Source organism: Pteropus alecto, unplaced genomic scaffold (genome assembly GCF_000325575.1).
Source record: "Pteropus alecto unplaced genomic scaffold, ASM32557v1 scaffold71, whole genome shotgun sequence".
Lineage (NCBI taxonomy): Eukaryota > Metazoa > Chordata > Mammalia > Chiroptera > Pteropodidae > Pteropus > Pteropus alecto.
In genome coordinates this window covers 8,854,788-8,878,587 of record NW_006433024.1, presented here as the reverse complement: position 1 = coordinate 8,878,587, position 23,800 = coordinate 8,854,788, and the positions used below count along the sequence as shown (strand labels likewise).

General features: G+C 34.6%; 1 protein-coding gene across 3 annotated transcripts in view; it reads right to left on the bottom strand.

Annotated features, from left to right (window-relative positions):
* Positions 1-23,800, bottom strand: part of DNAJC24 (DnaJ heat shock protein family (Hsp40) member C24) — a 48,358-nt gene that overhangs the window by 7,230 nt on the left and 17,328 nt on the right. The window contains exons 3-4 of one of the 3 annotated variants that reach the window (XM_025044149.1): positions 9,741-9,879; positions 231-299 (exon numbers count right to left, since the gene is read on the bottom strand). In XM_025044149.1, the coding sequence (XP_024899917.1) occupies positions 231-299; positions 9,741-9,879 (208 nt within the window). The remainder of the gene's footprint in view (positions 1-230; positions 300-9,740; positions 9,880-23,800) is intronic. The other 2 variants (XM_025044150.1, XM_006907997.3) reach the window with 2 other exon arrangements.

The window sequence follows — 23,800 nt, the reverse complement described above, 5'->3', positions numbered from 1 at the left end:
AGGTCCAAAGAAGCCTGGAATTCCAACTAAAAGTAAGAGTAGCATAAGCATGCACTCTTGCTAAAAATAAGTGCATTTTGGGACAAAGAAAGCAACTATAAATGAGAAGCACTAGTCTTTGTTTTTAAAGGCATGATATACTTCCTGTAGGCTTGTATCGTTCTTCTAAAAGTTAATGCTTAAAAGCAACTACTAAAATCCACCTCCCCCACCAATGAAATTTTCTTTACCTGTCTCACTAGTCTCTTGTTCACTTGCTGAGAATGCTTCCCTTTGTTCCGTTGTGTGAATGCCTGCAACTTAATTATATTTAATAACTGCCTGTTCAAAATTTATTGGTGAGTTATACAATTTTAAAATAGATGAAAAGATTATACAATATTTTGAACTCGCCATGGTTTCCTATTAAGGAATGTCAAATATTGTATCACTTCATATTTACCAGGTACCAACAGTCTATTAAACTGTCCTAAACTCCAAAGATACAGACTTTGCCCGGTGGTCAGGGTTATTGCCTCCATCTCTGTGCTTACTGAAAAGCTTATACAGAGTGTATCAGTATGCTTATGCTAAGTAATTTCTGAACAAAACAAATTTCCACATTCTATATAAAGTATACTTGGGTATAGGTTATTATTCCTAATTTTCTAAAAAATCTACATAGCAGTCTCATGGATGAAAAAAAAAATTTCACGAAGGACCAGGGTAGCTTTCTTGAATGGAGAAATGAAACACCATTTTAGACTTGAAGAATGGGGGTAATTGGCACTTAACAGATCCTGATTAGAGAAAAAAACAGTTATAAATAATTTACAATCAAGTTGCCTATGTTCCAGAATATCTTAAAGATTATCTTGTACTTTTGAAATCAATTTAAAGCAAATCAGAAATGGCAGAATTAATGACAAAATAAATAAACCTTCTTAATCTGCCCTATCTTGGACACCTGTAGTACATTAATCGTACAAAAAGAATTAACCCATTCATGTTTGTCCATTATGTCATTTTAAAAATAATAAATGAGAAATAACTGGTAAGTATAACTGCCTAGCAAGTCAGCTTTGTATTGTTCTGCTTCTCTACTAGGAAGCTATTATTATTCTCACCCAGTTACTATTTCATGTGGAACCCTTTCTAATATATTATTCCACCTACTCAGAAAAATAGCTTTTACATTTTTACTATTTTTTTCTTCTTTATGTACAGGAACTTTAGAGTAGCTACCTATTTCTTAGTTGAAAGATCAGCTTAGACCTTATCTCATGGTAAAAGGGAAAACACAAAAATGGTTAGTAATTTGCCCAAGGTCAGAGCTAAAAGTATATTAAAATATGATCATGTTCTGTGGCTGTCTAAACATCTATATATTGACCTGATTATTCAACACTGTGTGCACAGAGTCCAAGTTTCTGTGGGGATTCTGGTTTTAAAAGTCAGTATTTGACACAAAAGAGGACATACTGTATGATTCTCCATTATGTGAAATGTAACAGGAAGAACTACCCCGTGCTGTTGAGCATGGGGGAGCGAGTAGTAACTGGATGGGGTCACAGGGGACTCTGGGGTGCTAGTGAGATGGGTGTGTTTACTATGAATATCCATAAGGCCATATACCTAGGATTGATGCACCGCTCTGTGTTTGTGATAAACTTCAATAAAAAGTTTTAAAGGTAATGTTGAGACTCCAGTGGCTACATTTTTTAAGAGAAATACAAAAAGTTACGGGAAAAGTTAAGAGCCTCATAGGAAAGTCTGTAGTCTTTGAAAGGACGGTAATCTAACAGCTTCTGAAAAAGGCTGGGGTGATTAACTCGGGAAAATTGGATCCCTGGAGAACTGTATAATGAGCAGAGGGGGTACATACAAGTAAAAGGTGAATCTAAATGCAGGGGGTAGGGATCCTTTGTTGAGAAACAGGTGTCCAGGGAATGGGGCAACAGCAACCCCCCACACTACGAATACAAGGAAGGAGCACAAACAAATCAATGTTTTTTTTTTTTTTCTTTTTAAACAATGATCTCTGCTTGTCCACCACTGCAGTTATAATTAGAAAACTTAATTCATTCCTAGCCCTTAAAATAACTCACAGGAACCCTGTAATTAGCTTTGATAATTGTCTATCAGGCATGGCATCTGCAAAACAGATAACTTCATTTTCTTTTGAGTATTACATATTATAAATATTTTTGCTCATTACAATGAAATATTTTAATAAGTATCTGAAAAGATAAATCTTATCTCAAAGTTCTCCTGTTAACATGACACAACTAAAAATGTTGATGAAACAAACTGACTTAGAAAGCGATTTAATTAAAGGAACAGATCCAATATTTAAATCTGTAATCTTAGCTACAGAATGGTAATTAAAAAAAAACAACAGCACTGGAAAGAAAATGTACTGCCTGGCATTTGGTGTGCTCTATCTTGAGACCAATGACACTACATGTTCCTAATTCTTTTGAAGTGAATGGACTCAGCTTTTTCTAAGGTATCTAAGAACATTAAGGTCTGTTCACACCCTGTACTGTGCTCACAAGCTTAAATATGGAGACAAGAAAAACTTCCAAATTTACTTACAGATAGAAAGCAATGCACTATAGTTAAAGAGGGATTCCTGAGGAATATAATGATAAAATCAAATAATATGTGCTTACTTGAAAAAGAATCTTTAAACCTTTAGAAGTATAGGCCCTTCTGACCTTATATTCTATTGGATTTGTCTGACAACAAGAGGTGAAAGAATTCTGTGGCTCCATTGTCTCAACGGTGGGATCTAAGAAAACACTGGCAGGACTCATCAGAGAGGTTTATGAGCCTGCAATTCAAAGAGATTAAAAGGAAAATCTATGGAGATTCTTTCACACTGAAGAATAACATTAAATAACTATTAGCAGCTTGGTTCAGTAAAGCTTACCAGAGCTCTCGCTGGGTCATTCACAACTTTCTAAAAGAGGAAAGGTTTTTTTCAGGTCCATTTGGGAATCAATAAATATTTCTTACTTCTTACAAGACAATAGAATTCCAGTCTTTTAAAACTTCCTCCTAAGGAGGATACTAAAATTTCTAAAATAACTCTTTGCTGCCTAAATAATTATACTTCCTAATACCAGGAAAGTTTTTCCAACTGTAGCTACAATTCAAATAAATAAATAAAAATAAATAACAGCAATAAAAAGGCACAAACGAGAGGAATTCAACTTTATTCATTATGGCTGCGGTATCTAAATGTCTCAATCAACCCAATATTGGCCAAAAGATTGAGTCCATCAGCAGCTCTGTCCCTACTGTTCATGTATAGCAATATCGTGTTACTCTAGTGATCAAGTCCCCAGAATGCTCTCATTTAGCAATTAGTCCACTGTATTTAGCTTTATGCCATTTAAAATATTTAAAGTTTATTTTAAATTTAAAGTCATCTCTGTGTGCTAAAAGCAAACAGTATTGTTTTCCCTTAGGTCTTAGTATCTTGCTGTTTTAAAATCAAATAATTTAATTCTAAACAATCACCTCATTCTTAAAAAATCAGTTCACTATATATAATTAAAATTTTCGTATAGGAAATAACTTGAAGGATATCGTTTCCTTGTCCATAACAGTCTCTGTTCTTGGAACAGTCTCTACCTTGATAAGGGATTGAGAATCAGCTAACATTTAACTTAAAACATGCTCATTAAATCGTAAAGTTCTATAATCCTTTCTCAGATAGTCAAAATTGTAAGTCTTTCAATATAGAAGAAAAATCACAAATCTGGAGTTTAATTATGGACTTGAAGAGCTGCAGAGCTTTTATAAACTAGTGCTCATGAGAGGTACCAAATGAAACCCAAAAATTGAATTTCACATTTCACTACAGAACAGGTAGAACAGCAGCAGATGTAGGTCTGGCTTCTTGTTCTGACTCTCAAATATGCCTCATTCTTGACTATTTGGACCAAAAAATAGTAGGCTGTATACACCTCTTTAAAACTTGGCAGCCTGGCAGTGATTAAGACTCACAGAATGGCTCTGAATTCCCTCTCTATCAATTATTAGCTATGCGACCTTAGTCAAATTAGTTAATTATCCCCCTACCACCCTCCAGCCTCATACTCTTTCTCTGGAAAATAGATATTAATTTCTTCCTAACAAGGTTGTTAAACAATGATTAAAAGACAATTACCATAGTGCCAGTGCTCAACAAATGGCAGCTAATTTAACTGTTATTATTTTATAATGTTTGTGTTGACCTATCTATATCAGACCATAGAAAATTGACTAAATACCAATCATTATTGGAGAGGTGACAGGAGAAGCCTCAAGGACCATAGTGTAGGAAGGCAGCAGCTCTTGACTTTGTCTGGATTTGTAACAGTGTTTAGAAATTTAGAATATTTTGCTATTGTCGGTCCCATTAAAACTGACCCATTATTATCAAAGCCATATCCATTTAATTTTTCATTCCTTCAGAAGTACCAAACAGAACTAAAAGATGGGAACCACAGAAGATAAAATCAAAATACTTCGTGGATTAAATTCAGAGGTTAGAAATGATGGTGGATTAGAATGTCAGGGAAGTTTTTTTTTTTTTGGCAGGGTGGGAAAGGAGACAGGAGGATTTGAGTTGGAACTTGAATAAAGAATAAGCTGTGAAGAATCAGAATGGGAGGGTGTTCTGAGTAATGCATAAGCAGATGTGTTTGGGAGCTCCTAAATAGACTGGGGAGAAGATTCTCATTAGGTTTGTGACTGGTGATAAGGTTAGAAAAAGTAGTTAGAAGCAAACTTAAAATCTTCTGCCTATTTAAATTCTAGATGAATGGGTAAATGTTGTGTAGGGGAGGAGGTGGTTATAGAAGTTCTTTGAGAAGAATAAAGAAAGCGAGACCAATCAAAATGTAAAAACCTGTGGTAGAAGGCCAATTAGAACTATGGTAGCTGTGAGAAAATTACATAGAAAAAATTTTTTTTAAATGTCGACACTCGTTTCTAATTCACTAGTTGTATACTGAGCAGCAGAAGTAATCAGAGTATAATATGAACTGGTTTCAAGTCTGGGAAGAAACAAGCAATGAAAAAGGTGACCCCATCTGGTTTTAGACTCACTGATTTCAACTGGATCAAGTACCCAAGCAGAAATTGGGAGAGAGGTTAAAGTTGGTGATACAAACTTCCTGAAATCCTACATTTTCTCTATTATTAAATCAGAATCCCCAATTAGGTCCAAGTATACCAGAATTATACCTATAATCCTGCCCACAGGTTTCTATAACATTATTTGAAACTAACCAAATTTTTATTCAAAATCATGGAGAAATGGAGAAATGATCTTAAAATACATTTTTATTGCAAAAACATTCATTCATTCATTCATTCATTCATTTTAGGTGAGGCAACCCTTGGTTGACTTCACAGATTGCAAGGACCTTGTCAGCTTAAGTAAAATTAACAATGTGAGTAGTCACCTTCTTGTTACAAATAAAATGGAACAGGAGGACCCTCACAGAAAATGCCAATCCCTAACTGTCTGGATGCCAGTCCCTCTGAAGAAAATGCCAATCTCTAACTGTCTAGATGGATTTTCTGCATCATTTCACATACTTACTTTTCCCAGAAATAGTCACCAAAAAAAAAAACAAAAAAAAAAAACCAAACATTCCCCTGATGCTTATCTTCAAGTTTTACCTGAAGCACATTTTTATAGTCAATTTTCAAATTCCTAAAATCAAATGGCAATACTGATATTACCATAAATGGATACCTTAACCTGAGTACTACAAGTGTTTTGTAAGGGTCAATTTTAGCACATAATTTGCACAAATATCAACTGCCTTAAGCCGTTATTCCTAATAGTTAACCCAAAGTCATATTATCTACATTTAAAAGTATTATTTACAACACCAGAAATGACCTTTTGTATCTAGCTAAGGGGGAGTAACTGATTAGCTCTGAATAAAGACATACTAACTTTAAAATGTCTGGCCCAATCCCCTTCTGAGCCAGGATGTTTTTGGTATCCAAGTACTTGGCCAATTATATAGAGTAAAGGCTCCACATTACCAAAATAATTCACTAATAGAGAACCAAGATACATCTTAATGTAAAATAATATACCACAAAGGATTCTAAACACATTCATTTTTTAAAAATATTATTTAATTTGATGAAGGTTTAAATAAATATTATTTCATCTGAAGGTTGGTTCTTCTTCAGTTTACAGAGAAGTAACCCAACTCATAAGCTGTGTCATTTTATAGAGCTACCAAGACATCAGAGATCTGTGTAACTGTCATATTACAATGCTACTGAATCATGATCCCTATTATTTTCCCATGATATACTTCTGATGTGTTTTGTAATGTGCTTAATATATGAGAAAACTCCTTAAGATTTATAAAGGCACCAAAATCTAGTCTACAGATATTGTTCATGTGAACATTTTATAAACTCTGAAAAGATTTTCCAAAAGTGCTCATATAGTTGTCTAAATGCAAAGCCTAATCTTAAATAACTACATGCCTTTCAAGGGGACATGGAAATTGGCCTTTACAAGCATCCTTAGAAACAATAAGGTAAATCTACCAACTGGAACGAATTGATTAAATTCACTAGTTAACAATGCTTTCAAATTGTATAATATCTGGGAACTGAATATTACTCATCCTTTTTTTTAGATTTGCTTTTCTTCAGCCTGGTCGACAGTACCCAAAAATGTCAACTAAGAATATAGAAGTAGAAATGAGGTAGAAAAAAACATATGTACTTTACTTTAGGTTGTCTACCCTGGACTATTTCTTTATTAGAACTCATCTGATAATATGGATGTCAAGGGCTCCTTTAAATGATCTTTTAGAGAAATAAATGATTGTGGGTGGTATTGATGAAGCCTTCTTTACAACAGAGCACCAACTTTGAGCTGTGAAATATGAGAAAGCATTCAACATCAGCCAATAAAACATCTCCTGCCTCCTTCCTCACTATTACATAGTTCAAATTATTTTATAAACCAAGTTAATGGAGGGCAGGAAACAAATATTTAAAGCACACCCTATGAAAAGAAAATTCTACAATGAACTATCACCACATGCAAAAAGAGTTCTGTGTGACAAAGCTATTTCCATGTCCCCAGGGGGTGACCCAGAAAAAAAGAGTGCTTTGACCTGGTTATAACAAACATACTCTCTCTCGGTAACCTATCCTGGTCTTTAACAAATTATCATTCTCAAAGGTTTTCCTTCTATCAAATCTAAATCCTTACTGCTAGAAGTTCAAGTTCATTTCCTTCTTTTCAGAAGCAATTTACTGAAGATGGGTCAAGAAGGAAAAATTAATATCAATATTCAAAAGAAATGACGATAGGAAACTAGGTTTATTATTAGATTTTTAAAATTCTAGTATGAAACTTAAAAAGAGCAAGTTATATTTGGATAAGAAACCACTATTTCTTACCTAAACAACAACCCAATCTCAATTTAAAACTGAAACAAAGCATTCTATTTGGAGCCTTTGGTGGTGAAAATATTTAGTACTTAGATCTGAGGTACTAAAATGTAATGAAAAGTTGTATTTCTACTATTCTTCTAGAATAGCTCAATTCAGCAATCACCTGCCTGAAAAACTTGCAAGCTGACATTATATAAATTCCAATATAAATTCCAAGCACAAGATCTGCCTATTTATCTGAATCATGAGTCAGGCTCAATTCCCACTGTATTTGGTTTGCCTAAACTTTACTGTGACCTTGTCAACGACCTACAAGAGTCCCCTGAGATACAGGAGGCCAAAGCTGCTTCCATTAAAACCTTAAAACCAAAGACTCAAAACTCAAAAGAAACCCACATTTCCAAGGACTTCTCAAAGGTAATGAGAATAGCTTGAAGATGTTATTTTTTCTTCCAACATCTCTTTAAACCTCCTTTCATGTAATTCTATTGCTCATTTTAAACCCTGTTTCTTATTTTTCTCCATTTCTGGTCTATCCTACCCTATACCATAGCAATATTTTTTGATTCCTGATCTCTCCCTACCTCTTTGCTCTTTAGACAGTAGGCTTCCAGTCAGTTTCAATGACAGGTTCTTAATAGGACATAGGCTGTGGAGTGGCAAAAATGCAGAGCAATATTGCAAGAACATACTGTATATTCCTTAAGGTTTTGTGGATTATGCTTATCTTAAGCAAATCGGAACCCCACAGAGTAAAGACTGGTAAAGATGTGCAAAAGCACCATCGGAAAATCATCATCTCCAGTACAGCTTGGTCGCTTTAGGGACACAGATAGCTTCTTGCACATAACACATTTGTGTGTAACAGTTTCAGTACTTTCACAGAAATTATATCATGTGAACAAAGGATAAAATGATATATCTATGGATAGAATTCATCTTCAAATGGAACCATCTCTACATTCTTTTGCTAGAAGTATAAAAACATTTACAAAAGAACTACAACATTTGAAAGATGCTCATGTATGCACCAAATAGGAGGACAAAATATTCAAGCCATATTTGAAAATTAATCTAAATTTACTGCAAAAACACACTCATCAACTTCTTAAGATTTAAAAAATATAAACTTATCAGTCTTAAAGCAGAAGGGCCTTAGAGCTGACCAGTATTATGAAAGTCGCTGTGAAAGAGAAATACTCCAGTACATAAACAAATAACTCGTGAAGTCTTTACACACAAAGGTATTACACACTGCCTGCAAGAAATACTTAATTTTATTGGTACGACTCTCTCTGAAAATAAATATGGGTATTTGTATACATCACTGGCTTTATCCTATAATGCTGTGTTTTATAAATAAAGCCTTGATTCTCAAATTTTCATAATTTTAGTAGTAGTAAGAGTCTTAAAAATCATTTTGTTAGGTTTGACGGTGTGCCAACGTAGGGTATGGGAGGGGACTCGGTAATCAACCACAGAGACAGTGAGCTTTTACCGACGTACAGGAGTCGATGCTGAGTCTGGTGCACGGCTGCAGAGTGCAACTGTGTGTTTTCCCCATGGGCTGTAACTGATTATCGACTCCCCCCATTAGCATGTAGGGTGCATATCGAAGGTTCAAAGAGAAGGCTGAGGGACTCCTATCCCAAGGCCAGTGCTGAAAGACAGCCTATCACTTTGTGTAATCGCAGTCCATGTGTGACAAACCTGACCTACATTTCTCCCTTTCTTTCTCACAAGAGCTAGTCACTGTTTTAAGAAGCTATTTTTTAAAATGCATAAAAGAAATGACTTTTAAAACTGCTTGGGAAATGTTCATTCCTAAAATACCATGTATAGCCAGCCATCTTATAAGGAATATTTTATTCAAGAGATAACCATGAAGCCTAGCCTAAAACAGGCACAGAGACAGCAGAGTGCTTTATGATGTTATGCTATATAGTATCTTCTTTCAGACTGTCATTTATACAGTATAAAGTCTTAAAAGTACTACAATTAAAAATTTTAATCAGCACATAATTACATTGTAAAGTTTTTAAACATATAAAACATGTTAATTAGGAATGTGATGAAATATTTTTCTTTAGTTAATAAAAAAATCACTTCCACCGCTTCACAAGAAGCCACATCCTAGTAGTTTTGTGAATTTCTCAATGGATACATAACAATCACTACTAAGAATAGAGCATAATTAAAAACAATGATCTGGGGCAGGAGGAGTAAAAAAGGCAATAATAAGTTTGTGCAAATGCTGGAAAATGCTCCCCGGGAATGGCTGTGGACGGTGCTTCAGAGAGGTGCCAATGTTGAGTACCTACCATGCCGCTGCAGGTCATACTCTTTTTTTGTCTCTTCATTCCCTAGAATTTTCCATGCCTGATCAATTTCGATGAACTTTCGTATACATTCCTCCACTGTTCCTGCTGGCACATCTGCACTTTGTTTATCTGGATGATACTGCCAATCAAAAATAAGGGGGTGGTGAACAGAGAGGGTTAAGTGGGTTAGGTTAAAAAAAAAATTGTAAATCTGAGCTTTAGTTAAGAGAGAAGGTAATGAGAAGATGAAGCTAAGATGCCAACGCAATGAGACAACAGTGTTGGGCACAGGAGACAACTGCCAGGGTAATTAGACCACTGGAGTAGCTATAAATCCACCAGTGACATGATCTGTCACAACGTGCAAAGACAGCATTTTCTGGATAATTTGCTGATGGAATCACTGGTCTCATGGACAATTTACCTAGAGAGGATGACTAACACAAACAGAAATAGGTACATGCAGACGAGTGGGACATGACAAAGGAAGAACACAAACTATTCCGAGAATAAAGCTTTCCTTATACAATGCGCTCAAATGTAGATGTCACGAATGGACTACTAGTTTTTTCTTATAAAATTAAATTACGCAATCATACTTTAAAATGAAACACCTTTCGTCTTCTGGCTCAGCCCTGAAGATTTTAAAGTTATAAATCCACAGATAAAAATTGTTATTGAAAAATGGTTATTCTAGGGCAAATTTGTAAAAAAAACTTTAAAGAACTCAATGAAACATTAGAATATGAATTAATTCATTAGTAAATTTTCCTACATGTGCTTTCTAAGTCTAAGAAATTGTTAAGAATGTTTCCAATATGCAGTAATTTCCTCATACTATTTGGTCGAAACCAGAAAGTTTTATGCCAATTCATCAATTCTCAAGTGACAATGTGAACGTGCCTTATTGGATACCTCGCTTATATTATCCCCTTCTTCTTTTTCTTCGGTTTTCTTTTGTTTTCCTTTCTCTTTTCATCTATCGGTTCTTTTGAAAGAATCAGTATGCCATTGCTTTTCAGCAGTCTCTCAAGAAACAAGTGAGGTTATCTAAATTTAGAGACATTTCACTTAAATAATCTGGGGTAATGTTAGCAGATATTCAGATGTGTAATTCTTCACTCTCAAGTAAATAAGGAACCACTTGATAGTATTCATCAAGAATTTTGAATGAGCAATTACTCAATGTTTTATCAAATATATTACAGAACAAATTTTAATTTTAAAAGTTATCTTAGAAATTTCTTTTGAACTAGTAGAATAGTTTTTTCCATTTAGTTCTTACTCTATAAGTTTTTATAATAAAACAGGCAAATTAACATACATTTCATGACACTGATGTGGTTAGTTCACGTACTCATCAATTAATGACACAATCATTTAAATTCTTTCGACTGCTTTGCAGACATTGAAAAAGCACAAAAAACTTACAAGTATCATGTCATTTATTATCCAAGTTGCCAAGGCCAAAATCACTCTGTGAGTTGTGGCAAGTAACATGAAATCAAATGATTTCAATTCTCAATCTAGAATTTAGAAAGTATGTAAGTTTTTAATCATAATGTTGACTATTGGCTTTGATGGTGAATTTGTTTTCATGCTGAACTTCACACTGCTGCTGATCCTCACTAGCAGAGCAAAAGCAATTGTGATATTTGGTTGCACAGAACTAATGAATATCATGCATGCTGAGAAAAAGATTATAGGGCAAACAGAGAATCAGACTTCCATTTTCCCTTTGGCAAATTATTTCTCTTTCTATGCCAAATCTATCAGTTATCAATATTTAAATATTTTAAGCTAATTAATATAATGGTTGAAGAAAAGGAAACTAAGGCTTTATTATTTAATCTTTTCTCAGCCACGATTTATCAAATGATGCTTATAAAGGTTATTCCCATGCTGAGGGTTAGGCAGTCCCTAAAGCTGGGATGTTTAAGCAAGACGCCAAAGCCTGAATAGAGTTGGTTACATTAAAGATTTCTAGCTGACCCTTTCCACTAACACTATGTGAAGATGATTTGTGTAACAAGCTTGCTTTGATTCAATGTTATTATATAAGCATGCTCAAATATTCCACCAGTATACATTGAAGATACACTTGCACATGAAAACTCAATCTCGATGTAACAAGCATTGAGTAAGGGCCCAGAGAAATCATTCTAAACTAACAGCTATATAGAAAGAGTGCAGACTAAAAAGTCAGATAATTACTAATACGCCACTATAGAAGGTCTACTTGGTACAATGAACAGAACAGATTGGGCTTGATCATGTACCAATTTGACCAAGAAAGTTCTACAAAACCAAGAATTAGTTCCTGGCTGCCCCAACCTAAAAGCTATCATTAAATTTTATTGAGTCATATATCATTTCTATGAGAGTCGAAGCACAATTCAATCTCTTTCACTAATTTGGTATTTCCTTGACTACTGTTTTAATTAAGTAACTCAACATGTGAGGCTGTTAGGTCTATTCTGTTGTACTACTAGAATGCAATACATTTTATTCTATGATATAGGGTACAATTTAAAAATGGTAATTGTAGCAAAAAAATAAGTATGTCTTTGGGGCACTAAAATCCTTAGTCCAATTTGTTTTGATGGCAAGTTCCTGAACAAAATGAAGTTCTAAAAAAATAATACAGTCTGTGATAGGCTGATAATGGCCCCCAGAGATATCAGGTTCTAATTTCTAGTATCTGTAAATGCTACCTTATTTGGAAAAAAGGTCTTTGCTGATATGATTAGGTTAAAAATCTTGAAATAGAAAAATTATCCAGGTGAGAAATATAAAGTATACTTATAAGACTCAGAGAGAAATTTGGCACACAGAGAAGGTGACGCTAAGACCATGCAGAGAAAGAGAGACACATCTTAAATACTGGCCTTAAAGATTAGAGCGATCAGGCCACAAGCCAAGAAATGCTGGTGGCCACCAGAAGCTAGAAGAGACAAGGAATGGGATCTCCCCCTAGAACCTCTAGAGAAGTGTGTGGCCCAGCCAACACCTTGATTTCAGCCTAGTTAAACTGATTTTGGACTTCTAGCATTTAGAATTGTAAAAGAATAAATTTCTGTTGTTTCAAGCCACTAAGTTTGTGGTAATAATACCTAAAGAAGCCTTATCATTTAAAACTGGAATACAACAGACAACTAAAACTTTTTATGATGTTTCAATTACAAGGCCCACTAATGAAACAGTATTAAGTACATTATTAACTTCAAAATCTGCAATGATTCTTTATTGCCCATGTGAAAACAAGTCCCTAATTCTAGGTTTCGAGATTTGCTAGTGTCAAAGTGAATGTTAATTTCTTTCCTTCTATTTCTATATCTGAGCCGTCCCTTGCGAGGCAGGCTCAAGCATTCACTATTATTCTAAGAAACCAAAATCATTTTCCTATTGTTGTCAAGGCTTATTCTTTGCCTTTTTCTTTGATCCTCATTAGCCAAACCTTCTCACTATTGAGAGCCCAAAGCTATTACTACTTCATTCATTCACTGATCAAATGAAAAGACATGAAATCTCAAGCATCCTATGTTCCAGGAACAGCCATAAAAAGATAGCATAGACTTCCCTATATTAGAAAAATGCTGGCAAAATCATACAAATAACAGAGAGTTCTGAGAAAAACACCATTCAAACAGTAAATACTGATACTCTTAACGGAATAAGTATGTACTAAAATCAATGCTGCAAAGTTCATTTTAACTGACTTCTATTTGCTTTCAGTACTAAATTATAATGCATTTTGCTAGAACTGAAGAACTTAGTTACCTGGAAGCAAAGTACTCAAAATGAAGAAATCAGCAAATCTTGCAACAAACAACTGGAAAATGAAAGTTTAAGAAATTACCAGTGACGATAGCATCGAGGGAAAAAAATGGAAATATTTTGAAATAAACTAAATAGATGATGTATAAGACTTTTACACTGAAAACTACAAAACACCACTAAGAGAAACCAAAGAAGACTTAAACAAATGGAAAGAAATATGTTCATGGATAGGAAGATCATGTCAGTTTTCCCTAAACTGATACATAAGTATAATGCTATCCATAGCAAAATTCCAGTCAACTACTTTGAAGCAGACAAAATTATAATATTTATATAAATCTAGAACAGGTAAAAGAATCTTGAAAAAGAACAAAGTTAAAGAACTATTACCTATTTCAATACTTATTAAAGCTATGGTAATGCAGACTGTATTACTGGTATAAAATTATACAAATAGATCACTGGAACTAAATAGTCTAGAAATAGATCATCCATATACAGTCAGTGCACTTTCAAAAAAGGTATCAAGGCAATTCAATATGGAAAGGATAGTCTATAACAAATGGCGTTGAAATAACTGGATGTCCATGTGGAAAAAAATTTGACCTCAATTCCTATCTCAGTGCACATATAGTTCTGGTCAACAATGGACTGCATTGTACAGTGGTGGTATGCCATACAGCCGAGGTGTGCAGTAGGCTGTACCATTTAGGTCTGTGTTAGTACACTCTGTGACATTCATACAACAATAAAATCATCTAACAATGCATTTCTCAGAACATATTCCTGTTATTAAGCAGTGCATGACAGTATAAGAATTAATTTAAGATAAATCATAGACATAAATGTAAAACTCAGAACCATAAAGCTTCTAGAAGGAAAAGCAGAGAATGTTTTTGCCCCTTAGGGTGGGCATAGACTGCTTTGACAGAACAAAAAGCACAAACTATAATGACACGAAATTGATAAACTAAACATCAAATTTTAAAACTTTCTCTTCATCAATGATACCATTAAGAAAATAGACAAGGCACAAACTGGGGAAAAAATACTGGCCAGATGTATATCCAAAAAGGACATATCCAGAATATACAAAAAAAATCCTATAAACTGATGATAAGAAGACAATTAATAATCAGAGAAAAAAACTTGGAACCGGCACTTTTCAAAAGATAGATGAATAGACAATGTGCACATAAATATGTGCTCAAATTTTTTCTTAGTTATCAGGAAAATGTACATTAAAATCATAAGACACTTATAAATACCTGAAAGAATGGCTAAGATAAAGACAACATCAAATGTTGCCAATGATATGGAATAACTGGAACTGTTATTAAGTTGCCGGTAGGAAACTATATGGCAATTTTTTATAGAGATACATATATATTTGTGGTCAAGCAATTCCACTTCTGGATATTTACTTAAGAGAAAAAAAACTTATGCCCACAAAAAGACCTATAAAACAATGTACTCACAGTCTTATTCTTATAACAGCCAAAACTGGAACCATAAATGTCTATCAACAGGAGCATGGATAAACTAGTATATCCATATAAGGGACTACTATTCAACAATAAAAAATAAAAAACTAAGATACATTCAATAGCAGATGAATACCTAAAATATTATGAGCAAAAGAAGAAAAGGGTACATACTATGTGATTACATTGAAATGAAATCCAAATTCAGGCAAAACTAATCTATAGTGAAAGAAAGAAGTTGGTTTCCAGGTGGGATGAGGAGGTAGAAATTAATTGGAAAAGGCGCAAGGGAATTTTCTTGTATCTTATTTGGAGTGGTGGTTATACAAATCAAATCTCACCAATAAAGCACTTAAAATCTGCACTTTTCATTGTATGTTGACCATATCTCAATAAAAAAAATCTTCAGACACATCAAAAAAATTTTAAAGTAATTTAGCAAAATTTCCTAAGCCATAAAGGAAAAATGAGAACTTTCTTCCAACATTAATAGAGAGAAAAGAACAATAAAAACAAAATATTAATGAAAAGACTAATATGAATTTAGCAAAATGCTATTTTACTATTCTCAAGTGACTTGGCACTCAATTTTATGATCTATTTAACTTCTTCATATGTGGGAGAAAAATTTCAATTATATAGACCTATGTTCTTTCAATCCCCATGACGTTTACTGATAAGAAAAATGAACACAAAAGATTAAGAAACTGTCTTGAATCAAAAAATATAGGATCACTCATGATACTACAAAAAATATAGAAAATGATATAATATTTTATCAAGATTGGTATATGTTATCTATGTCCAACTGACTAATTAATAACTAATGCTTTATGATTAGCCGAGATTTTATGGCAATGGGTTGTCCAATTATTTAATTTTGATTTTAGACTTTCTCCATATAATAAATCCAAGTGATTTCTGAATTACTAATTCTGGAGTGACTGTGCAACTTAAAATGAGGTCCTCAGATCTGTAGCATCAGCATTATCTGAGAGCTTGTCAGAAGATGACCCCATCACAACCTACAGAGGGGAACCCAAGAATCTGTGTTTGACCAAATTCTCCAGGCAATTATTATGCACGCTAAAGTCTAAGAAACACATTGTTAGCCCCCTACCGTTTAAAACATGTAGTAGAAAATCAAAAAATTAGTGCTTCACAGAAATTTCCCTTTGACAGATGCATTCCTCCATGTATCCCTTCCAAAAACAGAAAAAAAACAGCGAACTCACACTCTTCAATTTTTAACCTATAACACCACAATGAAAATTATATCGTGTTCCAAGTCAGAAACTTTTTGATATTTGATACCTTTTGTTCACTAATCATAAATGCCAACCTCATTATTTCATTGTTTACACAAATGCCAACTTAATTCAGTAATGAAGAAGCTGATGAAATCAGAACAATATGCCAGTGGAATTTTAACCTGTTGATTTTTTTAAAGTGGGGGTGGGTATCATTTGTATCAGGCTTCAGCTACCAAACACTACAACGGTTTCCAGCAATAGGTTTAACACAGAGACTACCTACCAGGAGGGAAACAAAACTTGAAGTGTGTGTAAGTTGTGAAAACAGCATAATATAATACACTGCAAAAATTCTAGTAATTTCTAAAAGTTTTTAGTGAAAATTTATATATTCATTAGTTCTAAATGACCCTGTCTATTGGCTAAGCAACGTATAAAGTGGAAATGGTATTTCTTTAAAGTAAATGCATATTATGGTAAATTGCCTACTTCACAACAAGGTGGTATTTCAGATCACCTAAATGGAGGTTCACCCGCTCTAATGCCTTTCTTACATTCTTTTTTAAAAGAAAATATTGCTTTATTTACTAGTAGCTTGCTACTCAAATTGAATAAAAAGTTAGGAAAGTCATACATTAATCTTTTACTACACATCTGTTTATGTTGTTTTGATTTATAAAATGTTGGCTGCAAATAGGAAATAACATCAATTATGAAAAGGGCTCTGCACATGTTCGGTTAAACAAAAATTCCCAAATCGTCATGCTGATATTATTTTATCTACCAATGTGGCCCCTGAGGTTATAGCATTTGGTTTCTCTCTATGTATTAATAAATGAGTTTTAGTACCATTAATAGGATGCTAGCTCTCTATCTCTAGCTTGAAACTTTTTTGAATTCTAGAATCAAATTTCAAAATACCTTCTAAAAGTTATCTTATCAGCACAAGTTCAAAATGTCCAAAACCCAATTTATCATCCAGACTCTGTTGAATCCTTGTCTGTTTAAAGTATCACCTTCTGTTGAATCCTTGCCTGTTTAAAGTATCACCATGTTCAAGAAGTGCTGAATGAATGAATGAATGAATGAGAGAATAATAAATATATTTCCTAAAAATCCAGGTTACAGTATCAGGTAGGGTAATTTCCCTTTCCCTATTACCATTAAGCACCAAATTCTGTAGATTCTACCTACATAATATCCTTTCTATTAGGCCAAACCTAGTTCAAACCAACAGTAAGCTGGTAGCTCTTACCTAGTCTCCAGCATTCATCTTCTAACAGCAGCCCAGTCCATCCACCTGCTTCCAGATTCACTTGCTTTAACTTACGACCTGACCAAATTATTCTCCAGCTCAAAATTTTAAGTGGCAACCTACTGCATAATAATTTGCAGTCATATTCCAAAAAACGGGGGTAAAAGAGTAGAAGAAAAAGGAAGAGAGGAGGAGGAAGAGGGGGAAAAGGAGGTTGGTAGGAGACTGAAAAAGGAGACGTGGGGATGATGGAGAAAGGGGAAACTGCAGGAGAAATAAGAAGAGGAAGAGTAAGGAAAAAAACTGAGGGAAGAGACAGAAAAGCACTGAAGGCAAACAAAGCCATGCAATATTTACGGTAGGTATGGATCCTTTTCAAATAAAGAATTAAGAGGTAGATTGTAGGAACTGGATTTACAGAAATGAAGACATGTAAGAAGTAGAATAATATGAGTAATCTAATCCATGACAAAACCTCTTCAAAACCAAGAACTACCTCTGTAATGTACTTTGGACTATGAGATTTGCTAACTCTAAAATATAATCTTGCATCAATTCCTTTTGCTAGTCACATCCTTTTCTTTGTTGACTATAAGCAAGTGTAATACAACCTCTGCTTCTTTGTACATAAAATATGAAAAAAAAAATTAAACCTAAAGTAATCAATCGGTTACCTTATAGCCAATTTAAGTATAAAGCTAGACCCATCTCCCCCCAAATCATATGAAACAAGTCTTCCATGACATACTCGACATGAGTTACACAGAGAACTCCAATATTTACACTTTGCCTCCAACACCCCCCAATGAAAATTAGTAGCAGTGCACTGGCTAACTTCTCCTACCTTCTGGGTTCAGGGAAGACTCGGTTTTTGTATAATGAAAGACTTGGGAAGCTGATGCCAAACTAAAGTTATCCCTGCTAAACAAAGGTGGTGATGCTCATCTACAAATCCCACAGGACTGCTCTCCTGCAGCAATTCTGAGCTCTGCTCTGTGGTCGTCAAGACCATCAGGTACTAATTAGGTAGTGTGTTCTGTCAACGCTTTCATGCTCATTTTCTATTACTTGATCATTCTGCCACATTAATGATACTAGTACATTACCTTTGAATTCCCTCAAGTGCTTTATCCCTGAGATAAAAAAAAAAAGATATGAGAAAGAGAATTACTTTACCCTTTTCATATTTGAATTAACACTAATACTGTTTCCTCTAAAGTTTCTTTTATTTGCAGAAATCTCCCCGTGTACCTAAAACGTACACATTTCCTTAAGTAACTTCTACTGAATTAACTTTAAAAGCTATAGAAAACAACAATGGGAATGGAATGCATACTGAAAGCATTGGCATTTTCATATATAAGTGTTCAAAAATTAATGGTGGGATTATATATATAAGGCTGGAGAGGTGATGGCAATTTTTCTTAATTCTAACTACTTGATGATGAAGGAAATTCGCCTAAAATGGAACTCAATAAAACAAGAGACGTGACCTTAATAGTGACAGAAACTGAGTAAGAAAAATAAAAGCATTTAATAACCGTAGCTAAAGTCAATGAACTTAGTACACTATTTTTGAAGTAAAGGCCTAAGTAAGCTTCTTAGGATGCTGAGGAAACACATATCCTCTGAGATAATTTTTGGTTTTCCTTATTGCAAATCACTGTTATTATGAAGCAGCCATTAAACAGTTGGTGAGGAAGTGCTGTTAAGATGGTGCAGTAGTAATTCTCTAATGAATATGAACACGGTTTAGGTAAGCAACAGAGAGATACACACTGGCTGATACTGCTGTGTTTTGTTGTTGTTTTGTTTTGTTTCGTTTTCTGTAAGATGCCTAGTAGCTTAAAACAACATCGTGTGACAAAAAGTTAGGCATAAAAGTACTACAACTGTGTCCTTTACACTTTGACATTACATTAAGATTATGAAAGCTGAAAAAAAAAAACCCAATTACAAAGGTAAAGTCAAGTACAACACACTACTGCCACCTAATGCTTAGGAAAATATTGCCTGCAGTGGCAGTCCCATTTTATGCAACAGTTAACACCCGAAACATGATTTCTAAAATATGTTTGACTATTTTTAAGGTTTTCTGAATCATATAGAGAAAATACAATACATGTGCAAGACTGGTAGCCCAAAAGTGTGCTTATCTCTTAAAAAAAAAAAAGGCTTATCAACAACCTAACTACAAGTCAGATATTGTGCTAGCCAATGAGTATCCAATGATAAATAAAACAGGATCCCTGCTCTTAAAGGACTCACGGTCTAGTGGGGGCGGGGGGGCAGGCACAGAAAAAAATTAATTATAATATAATGGGAAGGATAAGGTGCTCAGAAAAGATGACAACCTGAAAAAGTTGTTAACTGAGAACAATTTAGGGAAGATTTCTTAACAAAGGTGATTTTTGACTGGGTTTTGAAGGATGAATAAGAGTCAGCCTGTAGGAACTGTAGAAGGGTGGGAGGGCAAAAGCATTCCAAGTAGACAGAAATGGCAAATATGAGACAGGAAAGTACTAAAACAGATATTAGAGTTTTGAACAGCAGAATTGTAAGCTATACTAGGTTAAATAATCAAAAGAACAGTCGGGTGGTAAAAGTAATGAGAGATGAAGTTAAAAAGCTAGACTGGGTTTAGACAGTAAAGGAACTTTTTAGTATGCTAAGGAACATGAACTATTCTCTACTTTTCCACATTACTTGAATGCTAGGGACATAAACAAATTTTTGTTTCAAAGACAAAAAAAAGAAATCTAACCCAATGATAGGATGGTATTGGTAGGGAGGACAGGTAGGGAGGCCGGCAGTAAGGAAACTATTGCACTACTGCAGCACTCCTGAGGAACTATGTTAACGATGCAGACGACTGAGGGCAGCAGGAGTCAGACAAGGGGAAAGGTGGGAAGCTGGGGACATGAATTTGGAAGTCACCTGTGAAGCAGATAAAACTACAGGAATATACAGAGAGCAGTCCTTCTCAACGCTTTTGAGTTATAAACTCCAAGATTATGATAAAAAGTCTGTTAATCTCTCTGCATAAAATTGAAAGATTAATAGTCCTCCAACAGCACCAGGGCCCCAGATTAAGAGTCTCTGATTTGGAAACAAGTGAAGAAAGATAAAGCCAAAGCTCTGAAGGACAGTAACGTTTCTATTAGATAGAAGAAAAGATGCTAGAAAGAAAAATAGGGCAGTGAGCAACGAGATAATTAGGAAAACAGGCACCACAGAAGCCCAGGGAGGAAAGAGTTTCAAGGCAGATGGAAGATCTGTGACAACAGTAAATGTCACAGTAGTGCCACTGAATGTGGCAAGCTGGGGGCACTGGACACTTTAGTAGGCACCATTTAGAAGAATACCAGTGGTGAAAAAGAATAGGTTGAGAAGCAAATGGATGGTGGTCAAGCAACGTTTGGCAAGGAAGGAGAGAGGAGTGACTGCCATAACAACCAAGGCCAAAGGAGAATGTTTTTGAAAGACCTTTTACTGCATGGAGTGGGGTTCGGGGCTAGGGTAGTGGAGGGGAGTGGTAAGCTAATGGAAAGGGAGAATTCAAGGTAGAGAGAAGAAGAGAACTGGAGCAGCACTGAACTTAAACTACGAGAATTTCAGTTTTATTCTGGCTTGGTTATTACTAGGTGACCCTAGAAAAGTTATTCAACTGTACAAAATTTCCTTACCTGAAAAATAGAAGGAATGCTTGCTAAACTAAGCTACGTATGAAAATAAGGACCTTTGCCCATCATATTACCACTATATCCGCAGCACCTAGCACAAAGATGGCACATAGAAGGCAATACATACTTAGTTAATGAATAAATTATGTTTATATAGCTTGGTGTTTTGTAAAAATCAAATGACATAATGTGGGTATGCATGTTTCAATTCAATTAAAAATTTTAAATGGGATATGGCAGGAGAGGAGAGTCATAGCAAGCCCTCTAATATAAACATAGTATAAATAAAATGGATCCTCACAATTCACAGATTCTAAATCTGCAAATTCTCTTACTTACAAAAATTTATTTGTAATCTTCCAATCAACACTTGTAATGCTTTTGCAATCACTCAGACATGCACAGGTTGGTGAAAAACTTAAGGCACTCCACATGGATGTTACCAGCTGAGGTCAAAGAAGCCTTCATGTTTCAGCTCTCATAACATATGTAAATAAGTGTCTTTTCCACAGTCTACTTACATTTTTCTCATTTTTATGCTTTTTATTGTAGTTTTTCTATTTAAAATGGCCCCCAAGCATAGTGCATTAGGTGTTGTATAGTGTTCCAAAGCAAAAGAGGTCCTTAATGTGCCTTATGGGGGAAAACACATGTTTTAAATAAGCTGCTTCTTTCAGGCATGAGTTATATATTGCTGTTGGCTCTGAGTTCACTGTTAATGAATCAACAATATATATTTGTCTTTAAACAGAAACACACATAAAACAAGGTTATGTACTGATTGCTTAATGAAAATGTTGTGACCAGAGGCTCACAGGAACCTAACCCTGTATTTCTCCTAGGAGCAATGGTTCAGGATTTGCTAATTCAGTGTTTGTGGCAACTTTATAAAACGTAACTACAACAACTAAGAAAAACTGACTGTATAATAATATAAATATGTACATAACAATTAATTTACACCTGTCCCCTTTACAGAGCTCTCTCTGCCCCTTCTCCTGCCATACCCCACAATCTGCCCATGAGGACCCTATGTCCCTCTTCCAGTCATGCCCTACTCCTTCTTTTAGGAGCAAAAACCAAGGAAGTCTGCATGAACAGCCTCAGGTCAGCAGAAGCTTAGACTACAGCTAGGTCTCCAGTCGGGGTAGACAAGAAGGGAAGCAGGGCAGGTGGTAGCTCCTTCTGTTCTGCTGCATTCTGGCATAAGAGTACAAGAACTCAAAATCTGATCTTGGATTTTCAGATCAACATGAAGCTATATTTGTCATGAAAGTATATTTTTTAAGTAAATATTAAGTATGTTCTGTTAATGTTAGCTTGATTTATACCTATTAAGTATTTAAGCACCTGGTACAGACATACCACCCCTCCATTTGTAATCTTTCTCAGGGCCTAAAAAATATTAGGCATGGGCCTTATAATATTACATTATAACTATTACCTTTTCACAACCTTATCGAAAGAGGGAGGAAAAATAAAATCAAGAAACCTCCCCAGATTTTAAGTGACATTAGTGGTAGTTTATTTCACTTGGAAAAGGAACAACTCTTTCAATGATAATTTAATTTATAAGATTTACCTTACTCTGCTCCAGGGGAATCTAAACCATGAGTGCTTTAACTTTTACATTTCTAACATCTCTACACATTTCAACGCAAGACAAACCAGCAGTTATCTTCTAATGTATAATTTATTACAGATGCACATGGGAACATTCTTCTAGTATGTGCATAAGATGGCATTCAAGAACATTCAGAGACAGCTAGATAGTCCTAAGAGTTTGAGGGAGTTCTAGGTGAAAAAAGGTCACTATAAGAATAAATTTAAAAAGATGCTTAATCTGAGATCATGATTCAAACAAAACATGATTAAATAACCAGCTTTTTCCGTCTTTCTTATCATGTAATAATAAACTGCTTCAGTTGAGTACTTTCCCACCTGAAGCTCATTTTAACACTGACTTTCTAGAAGATTAATACCAAGACTGTAGAATAATTTGTCACATTATTTTAAAATAATTTTTAAATTACAAAATGGTATGCTGTGATTTTGTCACCGTGATTATGAAGTAGTCAGGTTCTAACTAAAAGATGCATTAAAATGGGCAACTGAGACTTTTTAAAAAGCTTTTTTGTCTTATAATTTTAATGACTATGAATTCCTCTATCCTAAGAACAGTCTTCTTTAGTAAACTGAAAACTATATGCTTATATTCCCTATATTGTTTTCTAGATACTGTCCTTTAACTGATACATTTATTTTTTATGGTCTCAATATTCTCTTCTGTAATACTATTTAAAGTTCTCAAAAATATGTCTTTACTGAAAACCTAAAAAGATTCTACACTCTTGGCTGAATTATTGAAAATGAAATATAACAGCTGGACAGCCTTGGACAGGTGTAGACAAAACATGGGCTCAAAGATTGCCACAGATCAAATCACTTCACATGCTGTGGTTCTATTTTGTCATCAGTTCACATGGGTCAAGGACTATCTAACATCATCAATGAACCCATAAGGAATAACATAAAACAGGACAGTACTGCAACCCACACAAAGAGGCCAAAATAACAGAAGCCAACTCCCATCTTAACCTTTCTA